This window comes from Salvelinus sp. IW2-2015, linkage group LG4p (assembly GCF_002910315.2).
Source record: "Salvelinus sp. IW2-2015 linkage group LG4p, ASM291031v2, whole genome shotgun sequence".
Lineage (NCBI taxonomy): Eukaryota > Metazoa > Chordata > Actinopteri > Salmoniformes > Salmonidae > Salvelinus > Salvelinus sp. IW2-2015.
The window spans coordinates 19,559,706-19,585,124 of record NC_036841.1 but is presented as its reverse complement, the minus strand read 5'-3'; the positions used below and the strand labels follow the sequence as shown (position 1 = coordinate 19,585,124).

General features: G+C 42.9%; 1 protein-coding gene across 1 annotated transcript in view; it reads right to left on the bottom strand.

The window, feature by feature from the left end:
* Positions 1 to 11,518: 11,518 nt before the first annotated feature.
* LOC111957408 (gasdermin-E-like) overlaps positions 11,519 to 25,419 on the bottom strand; it is a 39,284-nt gene continuing 25,383 nt past the window's right edge. The window contains exons 7-8 of the mRNA XM_070436941.1: positions 11,887 to 12,013; positions 11,519 to 11,782 (exon numbers count right to left, since the gene is read on the bottom strand). Coding sequence (XP_070293042.1) covers positions 11,519 to 11,782; positions 11,887 to 12,013 — 391 coding nt within the window. The remainder of the gene's footprint in view (positions 11,783 to 11,886; positions 12,014 to 25,419) is intronic.

The window sequence follows — 25,419 nt, the reverse complement described above, 5'->3', positions numbered from 1 at the left end:
ATAAAAGTATTATCTGAGTTTTTRGCCCACCACCTCCTGTGTACCAGAGTCCTGCTAGCTAGAACACAGTGTCGCCCTGCCTGCTGTGTACCAGAGTCCTCCATACTAGCTAGGGTAGTGGAGGAAAAAGTATTAAGATACCTTAATAGAAAATGACTCTCAGTAAAATAGTACTAGAGTAAAAGTATCTGGTTTTAAACATATTTTAGTATCAAAAGTAAATGTAATTGCTAAAATATACTTATGTATCAAAAGTAAAGTATAAATCATTTCAAATTGCTCATATTAAGCAAACCAGACAGCACCACTTTCTTGTTTTTTTATTACACTCCAACACTCAGACATCATTTAAAGTATTTTGTTGAAGCACCTTTGGCAGAGATTACAGCCACGAGTCTTCTTGGGTATGACGCTACAAGCTTGGCACACCTGTATTTGGCGAGTTTCTCCCATTTTTCTCTGCAAACCCTCTCAAGCTCTGTCAGGTTAGATGGAAAGCTATTTTCAGGTGTCTCTAGAGATGTTCGATCGGATTCAAGTCCGGGCTCTGGCTGGGCCACTCAAGGACATTCAGAGACTTATCCCGAAGCCCCTCCTGTGTTGTCTTGACTGTGTGCTTAGGGTCGTTTTCCTGTTGGAAGGTGAACCTTTGCCCCAGTCTGAGGTGCTGAGCTCTCTGGAGCAGGTTTTCATCAAGGATCTCTCTGTACTTTGCTCCTTTAATCTTTCTCTCAATCCTGACTAGTCTCCCAGTCCCTGCCGCTGAGAAACATCCCCACAGCATGATGCTGCCACCACCATGCTACATCGTAGGGATGGTGCCTGGTTTCCTCCAGATATGACGCTCGGCATTCAGGCCAAAGAGTTCAATCTTGGTTTCATCAGACCAGAGAATCTTGGTCCTTTAGGGGTCTTTTGGCAAACTCCAAGCTTGCTGTTGTGCCTTTTACTGAGCAGTGGCATCCATGTGGTCACTCTACCATAACGGCCTGATTGGTGGAATGCTCCTGAGATGGTTGTCATTCTGGAAGGTTCTCCCATCTCCACAGAGGAACTCCGGAGCTCAGTCAGGTTCTTGGTCACCTCCCTGATCAAGGCCCTTCTCCATCGATTGCTCAGTTTGGCCAGGCAGCCAGCTCTAGGAAGAGTCTTGGTGGTTCCAAACTTCTTTCATTTAAGAATGAGGGAGGCCACTGTATTCTTAGGCATCTTCAATGCTGCAGACAATTTTTGGTACGCTTCCCCAGATCTATGCCCCGACACAATCCTGTCTCGGAGTTCTACAGACAATTCCTTCGACATCATGCCTTGGATTTTGCTCTGACATGCACTGTCAACTGTGGGACCTTATATAGACAGGTGTGTGCTTTTCCAAATCATTTCCAATCAATTTAATTTACCACAGGTGGCCTCCAATCAAGCTGTAAAAACATCTCAAAGATGATCAATGGAAACAGAATGCACCTGAATTCAATTTCGAGTCTCATAGCAAAGGGTCTGAATAGTTATGTAAATACATTAGCAAAAATGCCTACCTGTTCGCTTTGTCATTATGGGGTATTGTGTGCAGATTGAGGAGGAAGAAAATCTATTTAATCCATTGTAGAATAAGGCTGTAACGTAACAAAATGTGTAAAAAGTGAAGGGGTGTGAATACTTTCCGAATGCACTGCATATGACGGTGTTGAGGAAAACTCATTCAAGGAATCAGGCAGAACTTATTTATCAGCAATGGGGTTTATTCAAGCAATTGGAAGATCACTCTCTCAGGATGAGTTCCTATTTCATTTCATTTCAAATTGACATATTTCGTTCTCCTGAACAATTGTGTTTATTTTGCTCGGTTTTTGCATTGTTTGTAACTTCTGTACATCAAAACAGCGATTACTCACCACCACGAGCTGGAAGCTTTTTTTTCCTTCAATGAGTCCGATGAGCTCGACGTGAAGGACATACTGCTTTCCCGGTAACAGGCCCAAATCCCCGTAATCTGCGTGAAGAGAAGACGGAGAAAAAGGGGGCAGAGGTCGGGCTGCCTTCTGAGGATTCGTAGGTGATAAAATAAACCCCAACTGCCTTCTGTTCTACAAGCTAACGTGCAATCATTAGAAAATAAAATCGATGACCTACGAGGAAGATTGAACTACTAACAGGACATTCAAAACTGTAATATCTTATGCTTCACAGAGTCATGGCTAAAAGACGACATAATCAACATACAGGAGGCTGGTTATACACTGTATCGGCAGGATAGACAGGGGCGTCTGGTAAGACAAGGGCTGGCGGGCTATGCATATTTGTGAACAACAGCTGGCGCACGACATCTAAGGAAGTCTCGAGGTTTTGCTCACCTGAGGTAGAGTATCTCATGATAAGTTGTAGACCACACTATCTACCTAGAGAGTTTATTTGTATTTTCCGTAGCTGTCTACATACCACCACAGACCGATGCTGGCACTAAGACCGCACTCAATGAGCTGTATTCCGCCGTAAGCAAACAGGAAAACACTCATCCAGAGGCGGCGCTCCTAGTGGCCGGAGACTTTAATGCAGGGAAACTTAAATCTGTTTAACCTCATTTCTATCAACATGTTAAAGTGCAACCAYAGGGAAAAGAACTCTAGACCACCTGTACTCCACACACAGAGACGCGTACAAAGCTCTCCCTCCAATTTGCAAATCTGACCATAATTCTATCCTGATTCCTGCTTACAAGCAAAAATTAAAGCAGGAAGCACCAGTGACACGGTTTATAAAAAATGTGGTCAGATGAAGCAGATGCTAAGCTACAGGACTATTTTGCTAGCACAGACTGTAATATGTTCCGGGATTATTCCGATGGCATTGAGGAGTACACCACATCAGTCATTGGCTTCATCAATAAGTGCATCGATGAGACAAGACAGTAACTACTACCAATTGGGGAGAAAAAGGGGGTAAAAAAAGAAAAAAAAGAGAATGCTATTCATTGACTACAGCTCAGGGTTCAACACCGTAGTTCCCTCAAAGCTCATCAATAAGCTAAGGACCCTGGGACTAAACACCTCCCTCTGCAACTGGATCCTGAACTTCCTGATAGGCTGCCCCCAGGTGGTAAGGGTAGGTAACAACACATCTGCCACGCTGATCCTCAACACAGTGACCCCTCAGGGATGTGTGCTCAGTCCCCTCTTGTGCTCCCTGTTCACTCATGACTGCACGGCCAGGCACGACTCCAACGCCATCATTAAGTTTGCTGATGACACAACAGTGGTAGGCCTGATCACCGACAATGATGAGACGGCCTATAGTGAGGAGGTCAGAGACCTGGCCGTGTGGTGCCAGGACAACAACCTCTCCCTCAGCGTGATCAAGACAAAGGAGATTATTGTGGACTACAGGAAAAATAGGACCGAGCACGTCCCCATTCTCATCGACGGGGCTGTAGTGGAGCAAGTTGAAAGCTTCAAGTTCCTTGGTGTTCACATCACCAACGAACTATCATGGTCCAAACACATCAAGACAGTCATGAAGAGGGCACGACAAAACCTATTCCCCCTCAGGAGACTGAAAAGATTTGTCATGATCCTCAGATCGTCAAAAGGTTCTACAGCGGCACCATCGAGAGCATCCTGACTGGTTGCATCACTGCCTGGTATGGCAACTGCTCGGCCTCCGACCGCAAGGCACTACAGAGGGTAGTGCGTAAGGCCCAGTACATCACTGGGGCCACGCTTCCTGCCATCCAGGACCTCTATACCATGCGGTGTCGGGGGAAGGCCCTAAAAATTTTCAAAGACCCCAGCCAGCCTAGTCATAGACTGTTCACTCTGCTACCCCACGTCAAGCGATACCGGAGCGCCAAGTCTTGGTCCAAGAGGCTTCTAAACAGCCTCTACCCTCAGGCCATAAGACTCCTGAACATCCAATCAAATGGCTTCCCAGACTATTTGCATCGCCAGCCACCCCCCCACTTTTTACGCCGCTGCTACTCTCTGTTATTATCTATGCATAGTCATTTTAATAACTCTACCTACATGTACATATTACCTCAATCACCTCGACTAACCGGTGCCCCCGCACATTGACTCTGTACCAGTACCCCCTGTATATAGTCTCGCTATTGTTCTTTTACTGCTGCTCTTTAATTACTTGTTACTTTTATTTCTTAATCTTATTCATACTTTTTTAAACTACATTGTTGGTTAGGGGCTTGTAAGTAAGCATTTCAGTGCTACACCTGTTGAATTTGGCACATGTGACTAATACAATTTGATTGGATCTGATTATATACAGTACTTCATCTACACAAAGAGCTATTTCCCATTATAGGGGAGGCAAGCTTACAAAAGAGAAACAAGTAATAATCTCTACTCCCTTATTAAAACAAACAAAGCAGGATCTAACCCCAGGTTACACTCAGTTCACCTGTACCTACAGTAACCCAAGGCTAGACTCAGTTCACCTGGTACTTACGTATACCAAGGCTAGACTCAGTTCACCTGTACCTACAGTAACCCCAGGTTACACTCAGTTCACCTGTACTACAGTAACCAAGGCTAGACTCAGTTCACCTATACGTACAGTAACCCAGGTTACACCAGTTCACCTGTACTACAGTAACCCAAGGCTAGACTCAGTTCACCTATACGTACATAACCCCAGGTTACACTCAGTTCACCTGTACATACAGTAACCCAAGGCTAGACTCAGTTCACCTATACGTACAGTAACCCCAAGTTTACACTCAGTTCACCTGTACCTACAGTAACCCAAGGCTAGACTCAGTTCACCTATACGTACAGTAACCAAGGTTACACTCAGTTCACCTGTACCTACAGTAACCCAAGGCTAGACTCAGTTCACCTGTACATACAGTAACCAAGGCTAGACTCAGTTCACCTGTATGTCAGTAACCCAAGAGCTAGACTCAGTTCACCTATACGTACAGTAACCCCAGGTTACACTCAGTTCACTGTACCTACAGTACAAAGGCTAGACTCAGTTCACCTGTACATACAGTAACCCAAGGCTAGACTCAGTTCACCTGTATGTACAGTAACCAAGGCTAGACTCAGTTACCTAACGTACAGTAACCCAAGGCTAGACCTAGTTATTGTACATACAGTAACCCAAGGCTAGACTCAGTTCACTGTATGTACAGTAACCCAAGGTACACTCAGTTCACCTGTACGTACAGTAACCAAAGGCTAGACTCAGTTCACCTGTACATACAGTAACGAAGTGTTTGTTGCACACTCTTGTAAGCATGATTTTTTCATCGTAATTCGCCTTAGTCCAGATAGATTTTAGTTTGTATGATCTTGTTTGAGAAGTTCAGTTTTTATGATATGGGATCACACTACCGTAGTCGGTTTGTACTGGTTGGAACCAGTAGTTTTCAGTACAAGATTGCATACATGTTGACATTACAGTTGGATAAATTCGAAATAAACCTGTTTTACGATAAACATCAAGAACTTTTTATTTTCCCAAAAATGAATGGATCTCCAAAATTAACTCATCTCTCGTTGACTTTTAAAACATAAATATGATATTAGTTAAGGGTTTCACATAGCCTATGATTTACTTCACTTCTTTTGATAACATTTGGTCGTTTAGGCTGTTTTCAAAAAAAAATCAAAAAAAACCTTGATTATCATAATTTCTAATTTTGTATTTGTTGATTTTGCCTCGATGATCACATTTCGTTTCTTTCACGTAAAATTCTAATCTGTTGAATGTATATTACAGAAAGTACTTACACTTCTTCCTATTTAAATATACGTGCTATTATAGAAGGACTCTCAAAATGAAATCATCTCTGTTGAACGAAATAATTGTTAACATACAGTTTAGGAAATAGTATAGATATTACCATTATTGGAACACGGATGTTTTTTTTTCTTCTTTCCCTATTGTTGTCAGTTTGTTTCTCATAAAAAAACTAATGGTAGCTTTAAACTCTAACTCTGTTTATGTTTGGAAAAATTTTTATGCCAAAATCTCAGTCGTCGGCGTAGAGGGTTGTCTATGAATTTTTATTTTTTTTATGTGTCTTTTTTTTTTTTTTTTTTTTTTTTTTTTCCGCTGAGGTAGGCTGTATTAACTGTTTTGTTGTAGTTATACTTTTCTTAATTCGTTTCTATAATTTATCCAGGATGATAAGGAAGGTGGATATTGATTTACTACAAGCTGGTGGCACTAGCATTTTCTTTTTCATCCTGGTTCGAACTGAGTTTTGGCAATCAAATTGTTTGAGTCTACCACCAAAATACTTGGGCGGAGAAAACTACATTTTTGTCTTGATATATTCACGTCAGTATTGAGAAAATAATTAGTCACCATTATTGGTTGGATTAGTTTATTCGTCGGTTAGTATTTTGGTTGGGCAATCTATTTTGTATTTTGATGATTTTGTTTTTTGTCCGGTATAAACGTATGAAACAGTAGAGTGCCCAGCGGTCGCGCAATAATTCATATTGGTGGAAGTATGTCTTATATTCTGGAAAAAGTTTAATTGGAGGTATGAAACTTTTTATTATATCTTTATGTTTTTATATACTAGATAATCATCGACATTAATTAAATAGCTTTGCTCTTCTCACACCTTTTAAAAAGAATATGTTGATCAGAGGACGATCTCCACTAGGGCAAATCAATTGTTGAATTATAGTTGACCGATTGATTGATAAACAGGTTTTTGATTCAGACAGTATATATAATACAGGGTTGCAACGTTTGTTTTGCATTAATGTAAGCTTTTCATCCGCAGGGATAATCAAGTAAAAATTAAATTAACAGATTGATAACAATAAGTTTATTTGTAGTTATGATGAAACGAGATATTGGGATCACTGGAAGCTGTGACTTGTCTCCATACATAAATAATGTTGTTGCAATCGATTTTTTTCTTTTTTTTGTTTGATAGATTAGTAGAGTTGGGTGTGAAAAATATGTTTTTATGAATATAATTGGCTCGACTCTTTTTATTAAAAGAGTTAACGTATGTTGTCTGCTTAGACTCAGTTCACCTGTAACATACAGTAACCCAAGGCTAGACTCAGTTCACCTGTATGTACAGTAACCCCAGGTTACACTCAGTTCACCTGTACGTAAATAACAAGGCAGACTCAGTTCACCTGTACATACAGTAACCCCAAGGTAGACTCAGTTCACCTGTACGTACAGTAACCCAAGGCTAGACTCAGTTCACCTGTATGTACAGTAACCCCAGGTTACACTCAGTTCACCTGTACGTACAGTAACCGCAGGTTACACTCAGTTCACCTGTACGTACAGTAACCCAAGGCTAGACTCAGTTCACCTATACGTACAGTAACCCAAGGCTAGACTCAGTTCACCTGTATGTACAGTAACCCCAGGTTACACTCAGTTCACCTGTACATACAGTAACCCCGGGTTCACTCAGTTCACCTGTATACACCGTAACCCCAGTGTTACACTCAGTTCACCTGTTCCTACAGTAACCCCAGGTTACACTCAGTTCACCTGTACGTATTCTGTATTCTAACTCCCCATATGGGCTGACTGTAATCTTAATGCCCAACAGCATATGGGCTGATTGTATTCTAACTACCCATATGGGCTGACTGTATTCTAACTACCCATATGGGGGACTGTATTCTGACCACACAACACATATGGGCTGACTGTAATCTAACTACCAACACCATATGGGTAGACTGTTTAATACTCAACCATATGGGCTAACTGTATTCTAACTACCAACACCATATGGTAGACTGTATTCTACCCATATGGGCTAACTGTATTCTAACTACCCAACAATATGGGTACTGTATTCTAACTACCCATATGGCTAACTGTATTCTAACTACCAACACCATATGGGCTAACTGTATTCTAACTACCCAACACCATATGGTAGACTGTATTCTCTACCAACACCATATGGGCTAACTGATTTCTAACTACCCAACACCATATGGGCTGACTGTATTCTAACACCCAACACCATAAGGGCTGACGTATTCTAACTACCACACCAATGGGCTGACTGTATTCTAACTGCCCAACACCATATGGGCTGACTAATTCTAACTGCCCAACACCATATGGGCTGACTGTATTCTGGGAATACAAATCAAAAATAATACATCAACATTGACCTTCAACAAAACATTTTTGAGGTTGTAGCTATAGTTAAAAAAAGATGTATAGACCAGTAAATGTATTAATGAATCTGAATACAGCTTTATGAGAACCTGGAGAAATCAGTCTGGTCTGTGCTAACATTACACTCTTTGCCACTGCTTGTCATGTTTGGCACAATGAGGAGTAGATGTTGGCACGAACAGACTGGATTTCTCCAGAATACATTATTATCAGCAAGAAAAATAATAGATATGAATCACTTTGACCTCATCAAAGGACCAATCTCTGATTTGTCTCTCCTGCAGGCTTTTTGGACATGTCCCACTGTCTGATCCAGCAGACCCGTGAGAAGACCAGGGAGGTGTTTGCGGTGGTGAAGGAGAGGATTGTGACGACCCAGCCGTGTTCAGTCATAGAGGAGGTCCAGCAGGGGGGGCAGATAGGGGAGCTGCTGACCTTCTGTGGGCCCAAGAGCACCCAGGTAGATGGAGAGAGATGAAGAGAGTTGTATGATTTGTTACATTTATCATCTCTATTTGTTAGGCTTGGATATTATATATTACAAGTGTTGAAGTTGACCATGTAGTTTACTCTGTATAGATTAATATTTTATATATAGATATATATTTAGACTACCGTTAAAAAGTTTGGGGTCACTTAGAAATGTCCAGAAGGCCAGCATCCCGGAGTCGCCTCTTCACTGTTGACGTTGAGACTGGTATTTTGCGGGTACTATTTAATGAAGCTGCCAGTTGCGGACTTGTGAGGTGTCTGTTTCTCAAACTAGACACTCTAATGTACTTGTCCTCTTGCTCAGTTGTGAACCGGGGCCTCCCACTCCTTTTTCTATTCTGGTTAGAGACAGTTTGCACTGTTCTGTGAAGGAAGTAGTTTAAGGTATTTTCTGACTTCATCGAACAGAAAGAGGATAACAGCAGGGAAAGAAAGAGGTTGCCTCAAAGGGCAGCAGGCTGGATTGGACCTATGACAACACTGCAGATAGGCCTATGTGTGCTGGAGGCTGCAGCATTACTGCTGGACCAGCAAGGCCACAGATGAATGGTTTTTGATGTATGTGGAGTGAAATGAGTAGCAAAGCGTGGATAGACTACTACAGTAGATCAGTCATATTAATGGCTGATCAGAATGTATTGACACTGCCAATTATCCCTCATTCCTCTGAGTGTGCACTTGTTCACTTCCCTTGACTGGTTTGAAAGGAAATCACTGGTTTAAGAAATATGGTGGAAACTCACTATCGCCAGGCCATAGACCAAACCCTACTTTTTGGGAACTAGTGAAAAGGGTACATTGCAGGAYAAAGGATATATTATTGGGAGAATCAGGGGAAATGAAGATTGTCCAATCAGCCACAGAGAGAATACAGTAGACGGCAAACGTCAAACGTGTGATTTATGACCCTATTTTTATGGGTCACGTGGTTATGCCCAAATATGAACATCCTGAAGGACATCCTGTCAGGAAGTTCTCACGCTCTCTAGGTAGTGCCCATATATGTACATCCTGTCAGGAAGTTCTCACACTTTAGAGTGAGTGTTTATTTAACCAGAATGTGCATCTGTTCCTTTGAAGCTGTCATGATGATTGATGTGTAGGGACCTCGTTGAACTGGGGAATGTGTTTGAACATTTCAAAGAGTATGGCCCCCCCTGTTGTAGTGACCTCAGGACTGTTGTCCGGGGTTATTGGGCAGCCGCATAATAAATTAGAGCTGAACACTACAAGCGACCTCAATAAACCCCAGAACACTAAACAAGAAATTAAAATAAACCCAAAACATTAAATAACAAATTAAACATGTCTCCTAGGCCAATTGTAGGTGTACTTTGTGCCTCGTGTCAAGAACACAATGACAAAAACATCAAAGACATTGTGTGATGCCCCTGATTGTTTTAATGGATTGCTGGATATGAGTGATGGACATATGAGTTACATTTTCCAACCGGAGGATTCAATTTTCACAGACAACGGCCACAGCCCCCTTTATCAAACAAAACCCGGGAGTTTTTCTCCTGCGCTGCGTATGAGCGAATGGCTTAAGATACGGCTGGCGCTATGCCAGATCAAACACGCCATGAGTGGGACAACGCTGCTCGGGTACGCGCTGGAAGAGGAAGTGTGCGGGTGAGATGATCTGAAAGCCATAAGAATCTCTTCAGTGGCGTATAGTTCAGACTCCAAAGTGACAATTTTAGCATGTGCCCAATTCAATAGTTCCAATGCTACAAAATCGGTTAGTTCGTATGTATTTTCCAAAGCCTGCAAGGATGTGAACTATAGTTTGTGCCTGTCTTAAGCTTTAAGTGGAGCGATTATCATATATTCTGGGCCATGATGAAACAGCTGTACAATCTTTTCCAACATCGTGAACAATTACGTTGCTGGGCGCTTCTATCCTTATGACAGTCCCAGGGTCTAAAGGCAAGACGATTTATCTATCCAGGTAAAGAAAACATACTGAACCTGGAGTGTGCTGGACATCGTGCAGGGAAGAGACACTTTCGGGAAGATGGAGAATTAGACACGGACGGGTGTCTGGGTTAACCATATAGCCTCCCCTTTTTCTGTAAGAAAGGAATAATAAAATTGTTTAACTAATTATAACATTTTTAAAAGATCTGTACTAACTATTTAGAATTTAATAAAGGGTTTTAAAATTGTATCTCACCTTTAACGAATGTAATCTCAGTTCTTCTCTCTCTCAGTCTATCTCTGAGAGAGGCTTTCTGGGAAAGGTGTGTGTGTGTGTGTGTGTGTTTCAAAACAATGGGGTTTTCGGGAGGTGTGTGTCTCTGCAGTTGTTTTAAAACAATGTTGTTTTTTTATATGAATACAGTCTTTCCTACAACAGACAGTTATAAATATAAGCATTTAAAGGGTATTAAAGTGTAGTACTGTAATAATATATATATCGGTTGTATAACAACCGACTCCGGCCGGACTCCGGCCGCAAAACCTGAAACCAAATGGGAAGGGTAGGGGGGTGATTAGTGTCGGTGGCGGCTCCGGTGTGGGTCATAGCCCCCGCCCAGACCACGGATCCGGCCATGGAGCCGGGCTGAACGCCGTGCCTGGACTGGGCATCGGCACAGAGGGCTCCGGCCATGGAGCTGGGTTGGCCACCGTGCTGGACTGGGCACCGGCGCAGAGGAGGGCTCCGGCCTTGGAGCGGGACTGAACGCCGTGCCTGGACTGGGCACCGGCGCAGAGGAAGGCTCCGGCCATGGAGCTGGGTTGGTCTCCGTGCGTGGACTGGGCACCGGCGCAGAGGAAGGCTCCGGCCTTGGAGCGGGACTGAACGCCGTGCCTGGACTGGGCACCGGCGCAGAGGAAGGCTCCTGCCATGGAGTGGGACTGGACACCGTGCCTGGACTGGGCATCAGCGCAGGTTGCACCGGACTGATGACACGCTCCTCAGGTCGAGTGAGTGGAGCCAGCACAGGACGCTCCGGGCTGGGGAGGCGCATTGGAGGCCTAGTGCGTGGAGCCAGTTCCGGTGGCACCGGACTGTTGACACGCACTTCAGGGCGAGTGCGGGGAGCCCGCACAGGAAGTACTGGGCTGGGGAGGCGGCACAGGGCGTACCGGGCTGGGGAGGCGCACTGGAGGTCTGGTACGTGGAGCCGGCACAGGTGGCACCGGACTGGTGACACACACTTCAGGGAGGTTGCGGGGAGCTGGCACAGGACGTACCGGACTGGGGAGGCGCACTGGCGGCCTGGTGCGTGGAGCCAGCACAGGTGGTACCGGACTGGTGACACGCTCTTCAGGGCGAGCGCAGGGAACAGGCGTAAAGGACGTACCGGACTGGGGAGGCGCACTGGAGACCTGGTGCGTGGAGCCGGCACAGATTGTACCAGACTGGTAACATGCTCTTCAGGGCGAATGCGGTGCCGAACACACCAAACCAACATCTCTCTCCTCTCTCMCTCTCCCAACTTCTCCATTGCCTCCCTGACGGTCTCTGGCTCCTCAGGGCGAGTGCGGGGAACTGGCACAGGACGTACCGGACTGGGGAGGCTCACTGGAGGCCAGATGCATGGAGCCGGCACAGGTTTCACCAGACTGCTGACGGGCTCTCAGGTCGAATGTTGAGCAGAACACACTTGACCAACATCTCTCTCCTTCCTGGCGGTCTCTCTCCGCTGCTCAGCCGACAGCTCCATGTGCCCCCCCKAAAAAAATCTTGGGGTTTCTGTGGCCACGGTCCCTGGCGTCGTCACTGCCCCACTATGCTCGTGGGTCTCGTGTCCTCCCATGACTTCCTCCCATGTCCAAAACTCCTTTACCTCATGAACATGCTGCTTGGTCCTTGCTTGGTGGGATATTCTGTCACGGTGCTGATAATGGACGGACCAAGGCGCAGCGTGATTTGAGTTCCACATATTTATTTTAAGTGAAACTTCTCAACAAAACAATAAACAAGCAACAAAATGTGACTTACGTGGTGCAACAAGCACAAACACAAACAATATCCCACAACCCAGGTGGGAACAATGGAGAACTRAAGTATGATTCCCAATTAGAGACAATGACAATCAGCTTCCTCTAATTGGGAACCATACAACAAAACAAACATAGATATAGGAAACTAGAACACCCCCCTAGTCACACCCTGACCTACAACACCACAGAGAAACCTAAGGGTTCTTATGGTTAGGGCATGACACTGAGCTTCCYATGGCAGGAGCCAATCAACGTAGTAAATTAAAAAGACCCAAATAAAACGTATGTGAAAAGATGTGGTCAAAGTATAAAACTGTGCTTTTTTTTTTTTACAACAACCAGGTCTTCCTAACATTAGCCATAACTAGTAAGACTTACATCCTGAATGTATATGGGCTCCCAAATATGCACCTGGGAACACATGGGAGGGGTGGGACCACATGCACTTTTAAATAATTGAGCCAAGAACATAATGTCTATATTGTAATTAAAATCATTGACCCATAAGAGATCACATGACCAAAGCAAAGCACAACCCATATTGACATTTTCCGCCAAGATAGAACTGTTAAAGGGYCGGTGTTGCAATCTACTGCAGAGATAGCCTTACTATCCAGGTCTGTATCAAAACAATTCGAGCTTCTACATCTAAAAATAAATCTTTCCAGAAACAAGTCTCTCACCGTTGCCACTTGCTATAGACCTCCCTCTGCCCCCAGCTGTGCCCTGGACACCATACGTGAATTGATTGCCCCATCTATCTTCTGAGCTCGTGCTACTAGGTGACCTAAATGAACACCCCGGCCATCCTACAATCTAAATTTGATGCCCTCAATCTCACACAAATTATCAATGAACCTATCAGGTACAACCCCAAATCCGTAAACACGAGAACCCTCATAGATATCATCCTAACTAACTCCCCCTCCAAATACACCTCTGCTGTTTTCAACCAAGATCTCAGTGATCACTGCCTCATTACCTGCATCCGTAATGGGTCTGCGGTCAAACGACCACCCCTCATCACTGTCAAACGCTCCCTAAAACACTTCTGCGAACAGGCCTTTCTAACTGACCTGGCCGGGGTATCCTAGAATGACATTGACCTCATCCCGTCAGTAGAGGATGCCTGGTTATTCTTTAAAAGATCCTTCCTCACCATCTTAAATAAGCATGCTCCATTCAAAAAATGTAGAACTAGGAATAGATATAGCCCGTGATTCACTCCAGACCTGTCTGCCCTTGACCAGCACAAAAACATCCTGTGGGGTTCTGCATTAGCATCGAATAGCCCCCATGATATGCAACTTTTTAGGGAAGTTAGGAACAAATATACACAGGCAGTTAGGAAAGCTAAGGCTATCTTTTTCAATCAGATATTTGCATCCTGTAGTACAAACTCAAAAAAGTTCTGGGACACTGTAAAGTCTATGGAGAATAAGAGCACCTCCTCCCAGCTGCCCACTGCACTGAGGCTAGGAAACACTGTCACTACCGATAAATCCACGATAATTGAGAATTTCAATAAGCATTTCTCTACGGCTGGCCATGCTACAAGACCATCACCAAGCAGCTTGGTGAAAAGGTGACAACATTTGGTGCGATTATTCGCAAATGGAAGAAACACAAAAGAACTGCCAATATCCCTCGGCCTGGGGCTCCATGCAAGATCTCACCTCGTGGAGTTGCAATGATCATGAGAACGGTGAGGAATCAGCCCAGAACTACACGGGAGGATCTTGTCAATGATCTCAAGGCAGCTGGGACCATAGTCACCAAGAAAACAATTGGTAACACACTACGCCGTGAAGGACTGAAATCCTGCAGCGCCCGCAAGGTCCCCCTGCTCAAGAAAGCACATATACAGTGGGGAGAACAAGTATTTGATACACTGCCGATTTGGCAGGTTTTCCTACTTACAAAGCATTTAGAGGTCTGTAATTTTTATAGTACACTTCAACTGTGAGAGACGGAATCTAAAACAAAAATCCAAAATCACATTGTATGATTTTAAGTAATTAATTTGCATTTTATGCATGATAAGTATTTGATACATCAGAAAAGCAGAACTTATATTTGGTACAGAAACCTTTGTTTGCAATTACAGAGATCCTACGTTTCCTGTAGTTCTGACCAGGTTTCACACACCTGCAGCAGGATTTTGGCCATCCTCCATACAGACCTTTCCAGATCCTTCAGGTTTCGGGGCTGTTGCGGGCAACGGACTTCAGCTCCCTTCAAGATTTTCTATTGGGTTCAGGTCTGGAGACTGGCTAGGCCACTCCAGGACCTTGAGATGCCTTAAAGCCACTCCTTAGTTGCCCTGGCTTGTGTTTCGGGTCGTTGTCATCTGGAAGACCCAGCCAACACCATCTCAATGCTCTTACTGAGGGAAGGAGGTTGTGGCCAAGATCTCGCGATACATGGCCCATCCATCCTCCCCTCAATACGTGCAGTCATCCTGTCCCCTTTGCAGAAAAGCATCCCCAAAGAATGATGTTTCACCTCCAGCTTCACGGTTGGATGTGTTCTTGGGTTGTACTATCCTTCTTCTTCCTCCAAACACGGCGAGTGGAGTTTAGACCAAAAAGCTCTATTTTTGTCTCATCAGACACATGACCTTCTCCCATTCCTCCTCTGGATCATCCAGATGGTCTTGGCAAACTTCAGACGGGCCTGGACATGCGCTGGCTTGAGCAGGGGGCCTTGCGTGCGCTGCAGGATTTTAATCCATGACGGTAGTTGTTACTAATGGTTTTCTTTGAGACTGTGGTCCCAGCTCTCTTCAGGTCATTACCAGTCCTGCCGTGTAGTTCTGGCTGATCCCTCACATTCCTCATGATCATTGATGCCCCACGAGTGAGATCCTGCATGGAGCCCCAGACCGAGGTGATGACCGTCATCTTGAACTTCTTCCTTTTCTAATAATTGCGCCAACAGTTGTTGCCTTCTACCAAGCTGCTTGCCTATTGTCCTGTAGCCCATCCCACCTTGTGCAGGTCTACAATAATTTATCCCTGATGTCCTTACACAGCTCTCTGGTCTTGGCCATGGAGAGGTTGGAGTCTGTTTGATTGAGTGTGTGGACAGGTGTCTTTATACAGGTAACGAGTTCAAACAGTGCAGTTAATACAGTAATGAGTGGAGAACAGGGCTTCTTAAAGAAAAACTAAACAGGTCTGTGAGAGCCAGAATTCTTACTGGTTGGTAGGTGATCAATACTTATGTCATGCAATAAAATGCTAATTAATTACTTAAAAATCATACAATGTGATTTTCTGGATTTTTTTTAGATTCCGTCTCTCCACAGTTGAAGTGTACCTATGATAAAAATTACAGACCTCTACATGCTTTGTAAGTAGGAAAACCTGCAAAATCGGCAGTGTATCAAATACTTGTTCTCCCCACTGTACATACCCATCTGAAGTTTGCCAATGAACATCTGAATGATTCAGAGGACAACTGGGTGAAAGTGTTGTGGTCAGATGAGACCAAAATGGAGCTCTTTGGCATCAACTCAACTCGCCGTGCTTGGAGGAGGAGGAATGCTGCCTATGACCCCAAGAACACCATCCCCACCGTCAAACATGGAGGTGGAAACATTATGCTTTGGGGGTGTTTTTCTGCTAAGGGGACAGGACAACTTCACCGCATCAAAGGGACGATGGACGGGGCCATGTACCGTCAAATCTTGGGTGAGAACCTCCGTCCCTCAGCCAGGGCATTGAAAATGGGTCGTGGATGGGTTTTCCAGCATGACAATGACCCAAAACACACGGCCAAGGCAATAAAGGAGTGGCTCAAGAAGAGGCACATTAAGGTCCTGGAGTGGCCTAGCCAGTCTCCAGACCTTAATCCCATAGAAAATCTGTGGAGGGAGCTGAATGTTCGAGTTGCCAAACGTCAGCCTCGAAACCTTAATGACTTGGAGAAGATCTGCAWAGAGGAGTGGAACAAAATCCCTCCTGAGATGTGTGCAAACCTGGGGCCAACTACAAGAAACGTCTGACCTCTGTGATTGTGTTAGGGTTCGTTCCTTACGTCCTTCTTTGTCAATCATTGGTTCATTGGTGAAATTAGCATTATGACAATATCTTTAATTAAATCATTCAAAAACCTTTATTAATGCAATTGCAGACAGAAGTTGACAAACAGGAACATAGCACGCATGTTTCTGAGTAAGTTCTGCATCAAACAAAAGGTCTCCAGTGGTTTTATTAAACCCTAAGTCGCGCCCTGGTGATGTCACTGCCTATATCATCATCCTCTACTCCTGGGACCAAAACCATGCCTACAAAGCTGTATAAACAGGGCCTTTATTGTTAGCTKAACACTTAGCAGTAAATGTCCCCTTCCCCCAAAGTTGACCRATTGTGGAATGTTTACCWWGTCTTATCTCCTTCACTCCCCTGCAGWMRTSTSTKWYAGSSRCTRTWTAWWYWGYSYSAGAYAGAGAGAYAACTAAAATACAAATGTAGAACAATACTAAACTTCTACAATGAATATATCTATTGTTAATCAGTAGTCTAAAACCCTGTAACTGTAAGGAGGGAGGTCTTTTAACCCCTCCCCTTCTATTAATAAAACATAAGCATAATACATTATTCTAATACACCAAACATTTGGGTACAACCCTTTTTATGACCCCTAGGTGAACCCGACAATTGCCAACAAGGGTTTTGCCACCAAGTACTAAGTCATGTTTTGCAGAGGGGTCAAATACTTATTTCCCTCATTAAAATGCAAATCAATTTKTAAAATTTTTGACATGCGTTTTTCTGGATTTTTTTGTTGTTATTCTGTCTCTCACTGTTCAAATAAACCTACCATTAAAATTATAGACTAATCATTTCTTTGTTAGTGGGCAAACGTACAAAATCAGCAGGGCATCAAATACTTTTTTCCCTCACTGTATTTGTTACTAACTTCCCTGAAAAGTTGCTTATCACGGGCGCTATTCGATGCTATTGCAGAACGCCACAGGATGTTTTTGTGCTGGTCAAGGGCAGACAGGTCTGGAGTGAACCAAGCACTAAATATATTCCATTTTCTTTCTCTCTTTTATTGAATAGGTTACCGTCCGATTGAAATATTATCGATTATGTATGTTAAAAACAACCTGAGGATTGATTATAAAAAACATTTGACATGTTTCTACGAACATTACGGATACTTTTTGGAATTTTCGTCTGCCTTTCAGGAACTGAACGAGGCTGTGGTTTTCTGAACATAACGTGCAAACCAAATTACGTTTTTTTTTTACTGTTTTGTCTAGTGATTGATAAACTCACAAACGCTTGGATTGCTTTCGCTGTAAAGCATATTTTCAAAATCTGACATGATAGGTGGATTAACAACAAGCTAAGCTGTGTTTTGGTATATTTCACTTGTGATTTCATGATTATAAATATTTTTAGTATTTTATTTAAATTTGGCGCTCTGCAATTCAGCGGTTGTTTGCGAAAATTATCCCGCTAAAGGGATCTGTGCGTCAAGAAGTTTAAGCATGTCCCAGTTTAGGTCACCTAGTAGCACGAGCTCAGAAGATAGATYGGGGGCAATCAATTCACATATGGTATCGAGGGCACAGATGGGGGCAGAGGGAGGTCTATAAGCAGGCGGCAACAGTGAGAGACTTGTTTCTGGAAAGGTGAATTTTTGGAAGTAGAAGCTCGAATTGTTTGGGTACAGACTTGGATAGTAATACAGAACTCTGCAGGCTATCTCTGCGGTAGATTGCAACACCGCCCCCTTTAACATTTCTATCTTGGCGGAAAATGTCTATATGGGTCATGCTTTGCTTTGGTCATGTGTTCTCTTATGGGTCAATGATTTTAATTACAATATAGACATTATGTTCTTGGCTCAATTACTTAAAAGTGCATGTGGTCCCACCCCTCCCATGTGTTCCCAGGTGCATATTTGGGAGCCCATATACATTCAGGATGTAAGGCTTACTAGTTATGGCTAATGTTAGGAAGACCTGGTTGTTGTAAAAAAAAACTGCAAAGTTTTATACTTTGACCACATCTTTTCACATACGTTTTATTTGGGTCTTTTTAATTTACTACTTTGATTGGCTCCTGCCATTGGAAGCTCGGTGCATGTACAAAGAAAAATAACACAATTCATCCATTGATGGATGGTGACAAAAATAATGACATTGCCCGTATTCATGTTAAGGTTTTCAGTGTTTTATTGGTGGAGGTTATGGATTTGCATGTGGCTGTACATTATATGATGCCTGCATAGGAAAGAGGATCTGTGTCACGACTCTCGCCGAAGTTGGTCCCTCTCCTTGTTCGTGCGACGTTGGGCGGTCGACGTCACCGACCTTCATGCCGTCGCCGATCCACTTTTCATTTTCCATTAGTTTTGTCTTGTCTTCCATCACACCTGGTTCCAATTCCATCAATTACATGTTGTGTATTTAACCCTCTGCCCCCCCCCCCATGTCATTGTCCGGTATTGTTTATTGTAAGTGCTTGTGCACGTCATGTTCTGGTGTGAGACGGGGTTTTGTCCCATTGTGTATATGTGTTTGTTGTTCACGATGATTTTTATTATTAAAATGTACGCCGTTGTAACACAGTCTTTGTTCTCCTGCGCCTGACTTCTCTGCCGCCAGTACGCACTCTTACAATCTGATCATGCCTATTGGTATTCTAGATAAATTCTTGATCCAAAAAGACACACAACTGTTATGGGGTTAATTCCACATCTGCTTGCATTGCTTGGAATTAGCATGGTATGAGACAACATAAATAATACAATTTAAGTAAAGTAAAATAAACGGTATTATCCTAAATTGAGAGATTAATAAAAAATGTGTTATCACATCATCAAAAGTCTTTCAGAATGTGCATAGCTTCTCCCTTTGTTACTCAGTCTTCCCGCTCTTTCCCTCAGCCCCCTGTCACGTTTGTCGATAGGAACGGACCAAGGCACAGCGTGAGTTGAGTTCCACATACTTTATTACAATGTGAAACTACAAAAACACTATAAACACCAACGTGAAAGCTGTAGTGCACAAAACACTAACACAAATTATATCCCACAAAACAGGTGGGAACAAAGGACAATTTAACTTCTTATGGCTGAAGGGGCAGTATTGAGTAGCTTGGATGAAAGGTGCCCATATCAAACGGCCTGCTCCTCAGTCATAGTTGCTAATATTTGCATATTATTATTAGTATTGGATAGAAAACACTCTAAAGTTTCCAAAACAGTTTGAATTATGTCTGTGAGATTAACAGATTATTGGCAGGCAAAATCCTGAGTTGAAATCAAAACAGGAAGTCAGAAATCTGAGCTTGTATGTATTCACCAGAGTCCCTAAAGAAATCCCCTTGAGCTATTCATGATGTTGCACTGCCTAGGAGTTCCACTAGATGTCAACCATCAATAGAAATTATAATGAGACTTCTATGATGTTGTGGGAGAGAATGATAGCAGAATCAGTCAGGTGTCCATCAAGCAGCCATTTTCTGATCATGCTTTTTCCTCGTGGAAGTCACTTACGTTCCATTGCTCACGAAGACAAGAAGGAATACTCCGGTTGGAACTTTATTGAAGCTATATGTTAAAAACATCCTAATGATTGATTGTGTACTTAGTTTGAAATGTTTCTTCGACCGGTAATATCACTTTTTGAAGTTTTTGTCCGATATAACGCTGACCAGAATTAGCGTTTGGATATGTAAACCAGACGCGCTAACAAAAGAAGGTATTTGGACATAAATAACGTATTTTTTCGAACAAAACAAACATTTATTGTGGACCTAGATTCCTGGTGTGCTTTCTGATGTAGATCATCAAAGGTAAGGGATATTTATCATATATTTCTTGTTTATGTTGACGCCATCTTTGCGGCTGTGGTGTTTTTACTTTTGAGCGCCGTCTCAGATTATAGCGTGGGTTTCTTTTCCGTAAAGTTTTTTTGTAATCTGAAACAGCGGTTGCATTAAGGAGAGTATATATCTATAATTCCATGTGTATAACTTGTATTATCAGCTATATTTATGAGTATTCTCTGTTGAAACGATGTGGCTATGCAAAGTCACTTGATGTTTTTGCCACTAGTGAATCTAGTCGCCTCAATGTAAACTCAGATTTTTTGAATATAAATATGAATGTAATCAAACAAAACATGCATGTATTGTGTAACATGAAGTCTATGAGTGTCATCTGATGAAAATAATCGAAGGTTAGTGATTCATTTTATCTCTATACTGGTTTTTGGGAAGCTATCTTTAGCTGGAAAAAATGGCTGTGATTATTGTGGTTTTGTGGTGCCCTAACATAATCGTTTGTAGTGCTTTCGCTGAAAAGCCTATTTGAAATCGGACACTTTGGTGGGATTAACAACAAGATTACCTTTAAAATGATATAAGACACATGAATGTCTGAGGAATTTTAATTATGAGATTTCAGTTTTTTGAATTTGGCGCCCTGCACTTCGACTGGCTGTTGTCATATCGATCCCTTTAACGGGATGGCAGCCATAAGAAGTTTTAAGTATGAGCCCAAATCAGAGACAACAATAATCAGCTGCCTCTAATTGGGAACCATACTAAAACACCAACATAGAAATATAACGACTAGAACACCCCCGAGTCACGCCCTGACCTAAAGCACCATAGAGAACCCCGAGGGCTCTCTATGGTCAGGGCGTGACACCCCCTCTCTTTGTGTAACCAGCCGTCGTATCTGTTCCGTCCGCTAGGGACGTTTTCATTTATGACGTAATTTGTAATCAATGTATGATACATTCTGTGTATATGTAATTCTGTGTGATTATTTAGGTATTTAGTAAATCAATAATTAAACCAAATTTTGTATTGCTGATTCAACTTGTTAGCCAGGGTTGGTGAAGTTAACCAAGAATTTACAACTTTCAGATGAGACTAAATAAAGTGACAATTAAATATTGACTGCTATTGAGGTAAATGATTACTAGGTCTTTAAGAGTTTATTTGGAAGATAACTGCTCTATAAACATTCTTTCGTGGTGCCCCGACTTTCTAGTTAATTATTTACCTGATTAGCTTAATCAGGTAATATTAATTGCTGTAATGGCTCTCGTTGGTAGAAGGAAGAGTGGACCAAAGCGCAGCGTGGAAAGTGTTCATGATTTTATTTATCAAAAAACACTCAAACAAAAATAACAACCATGAACACGAAAGTGAACAGTTCTGTCAGGCACAGACACTAAACAGAAAACAAGACCCCACAAAACCCAAAAGGAAAATGACAACTTATATATGATCCCCAATCAGAGACAACGATAGACAGCTGCCTCTGATTGGGAACCACACTCAGCAAAAAACAAAGAAATAGAAAACATAGACTTTCCCACCCGAGTCACACCCTGACCTAACCAAACATAGAGAATAATAAGGATCTCTAAGATCAGGGCGTGACAATTGCAGAGAAATTATCTTATAGAATAGCATGTCATATCACTTAATCCAGCATAGCCAAAGACACGACACTATGTAACACATTATATTAATAATTCTCCAAAAGTTGGATGTCATTGTCTTTCATAACTGTTGCAATACAAAACATTGAAACGTTGTTAATAAATATTTGTTCCCTTGGTATACATTGAGTGAAATGGTATACATCGAGAGAGAGAGAGTGTGTAATATTACACATTTAAATAATAGATCATCCCTCACACACACAGACATGACTTCATCGTTGTTCACAGTTTATTATCATAGTTTGTCATAGTTTCTAATTATCATTTCTAATCACAGTTGGAACATAGTTGGCCATGGTTTCTAATCATACTTCCTAATCATACTTTCTAATCATACTTCCTAATCATACTTTCTAGTCTGAGAGGTTTGATATAATAAGAGGGTCAAATAGACCCTAAGAGGGCAGAAGCTATTGTTTACAAACAGTATSAATAAAAACAATGGTTCAATGGATAAATAGCCTTCATTTTTTTTAAACATACATGTCAATGAAAACAATTAAGGCAAATCATTCTTAAATAATATATATATATCTATATACAAACATCAAATTGAATATTCAACTCACCTTCAAGAAGCTCCATGAGGAAGGAAGGATTCACAGATGATCTTTTAGCTGTTCTGTCTTCATGTTGTTCTGTCTCCATGCTGTTCTGTCTCCATGCTGTTCTGTCTCTCCATGCTGTTCTTGTCTTCATGCTGTTCTGTCTCATGCTGTTCTGTCTTCCATGCTTGTTCTGTTCTTCATGCTTGTTCTGTCTCCATGCTGTGTTCTGTCTGCATGCTGTTCTGTCTCCATGCTTGGTTCTGTCTCATGTTGTTTACTTCTGTAATGCTGTTCTGTCTTCATTGCTGTTCTGTCTCATGTTGTTCTGTCTTCATGCTGTTCTGTCTCATGCTGTTCTGTCTCCATGCTGTTTCTGTTCCTCCATGCTGTTCTGTCTCCATGCTGTTCTGTCTCCATGTTGTTTCTGCTGTCTCTCATGCTGTTCTGTCTCCATGCTTTCTGTCTCCATGCTGTTCTGTCTCCCATCTGTTGTTCTGTCTCCCTGCTGTTCTGTCTCCATGTCTGTTCTGTCTCATGTGTTGTTCTGTCTCCATGCTGTTTTCTGTTCTGTCATGCTGTTCTGTCTCCACTGCTGTTCTGTGCTGTCTCATGCTGTTCTGTCTCATGTTGTTCTGTCTCCATGCTGTTCTGTCTCCATGCTGTTCTGTCTCCATGCTGTTCTGTCTCCATGCGTCTGTTCTGTCTCCATGTTGTTCTGTCTCCATGCTGTGTCTGTCTCATGCTGTTCTGTTCCATGCCTGTTCTGTCTCTCATGCTGTTTTCTTGTCTCTGCTGTTCTGTCTCCATGCTGTTCTGTCTTCATGTGCTGTTCTGTTCTCCCATGCTGTTCTGTCTCCATGCTGTTCGTCTCCATGTTGTGTTCTGTCCTTCATGCTGTTCTGTCTGCATGCTGTTCTGTCTTCATGCTGTTCTGTCTCCATGCTGTTCTGTCTCTTCCATGCTGTTCTGTCTCCATGCTGTTCTGTCTCCATGCTGTTCTGTCTCCATGCTGTTCTGTCTCCATGCTGTTCTGTCTCCATGCTTGTTCTGTCTCCATGCGCTGTTCTTGTCTTCATGCTGTTCTTGTGTTCTCCTGCTGTTCTGTCTCCATGCTGTTCTGTCTCCATGCTGTTCTGTCTCATGCTGTTCTGTCTTCATGCTGTTCTGTCTCCATGCTGTTCTGTCTCCATGCTGTCTGTCTTCATGCTGTTCTGTCTTCATGCTGTTCTGTCTCCTTCATGCTGTTCTGTCTTATGCTGTTCCTTGTTCTTCATGCTGTTCCTGTTTCTTTCATGCTGTTCTGTCTCATGCTGTCTGTCTCCATGCTGTTCTGTCTCATGCTGTTCTGTCTTCATGCTGTTCTGTTCTCTCTGCTGTTCTGTCTTCATGCTGTTCCTGTCTTCATGCTGTTCTGTCTTCATGCTGTTCTGTCTTCATGCTGTTCTGTCTCCATGCTGTTCTGTCCTTCATGCTGTTCTGTCTCCATGCTGTTTCTGTCTTCATGCTGTTCTGTTCTTCATGTTGTTTCTGTCTTCCATGCTGTTCTGTCTCCATGCTGTTTCTGTCTTCATGCTGTTTCTGTCTCCATGTGTTCTGTCTCATGCTGTTCTGTCTCCATGCTGTTCTGTCTTCATGCTGTTCTGTCTCCATGCTGTTCTGTCTCCATGCTTGTTCTGTTCATGCTGTTCTGTCTCATGCTGTTCTGTCTCCATGCTGTTCTGTCTTCATGCTGTTCTGTCTTCATGCTGTTCTGTTCCATGCTGTTCTGTCTCATGCTGTTCTGTCTCCATGCTGTTTCTGTCTCCGCTGTTCTGTCTCCATGCTGTTCTGTCTTCATGTTGTTCTGTCTCCCATGCTGTTCTGTCTCCATGCTGTTCTGTTCTCCATGCTGTTCTGTCTCCTGCTGTTCTGTCTTCATGTTGTTCTGTCTCCATGCTGTTCTGTCTCCATGCTGTTCTGGGCTGATGCTGTTCTGTCTTCATGCTGTTCTGTCTCCATGCTGTTCTGTCTCCATGCTGTTTCTGTCTTCATGCTGTTCTGTCTCCATGTTGTTTGTTCTTCATGTTGGTTCTGTCTCATGCTGTTCTGTCTTCATGTTGTCTGTCCTCATTTGTTCTGTCTCCATGCTGTTCTGTCTCCATGCTGTTCTGTCTGCCATGCTGTTCTGTCTCCATGCTGTTCTGTCTCCATCTGTTCTGTCTTCATGCTGTTCTGTCTTCCATGCTGTTCTGTCTTCATGCTGTTCTGTCTCCATGCTGTTCTGTCTTCATTGTTGTTCTGTCTCCATGCTGTTCTGTCTCATGCTGTTCTGTCTTCATGTGTTGTTCTGTCTCCATGCTGTTCTGTCTTCATGCTGTTCTGTCTCCATGCTGTTCTGTCTCATGCTGCTATGCTGTTTTCTGTCTCCATGCTGTTCTGTCCTTCATGCTGTTTCTGTTCCATGCTGTTCTGTCTCCATGCTGTTTCTGTCTCCATGTTGTTCTGTCTCCATGCTGTTCTGTCTTCATGCTGTTTCTGTCTCATGCGTTTCTGTCTCATGCTGTTCTGTCTCCATGCTGTTTCTGTCTTCATGCTGTTCTGTCTCCATGCTTGTTCTGTTCTTCATGCTGTTCCTGTTTCATGCTGTTTCTGTCTCCATGCTGTTCTGTCTTCATGCTGTTTCTGTCTCCATGCTGTTCTGTCTTCATGCTGTTCTGTCTCTTCATGTTGTTTCTTCTTCCATGCTGTTCTGTCTCCATGCTGTTCGCTTCGATGCTGTTTCTGTCCTCCATGTGTTCTGTCTCCATGCTGTTCTGTCTC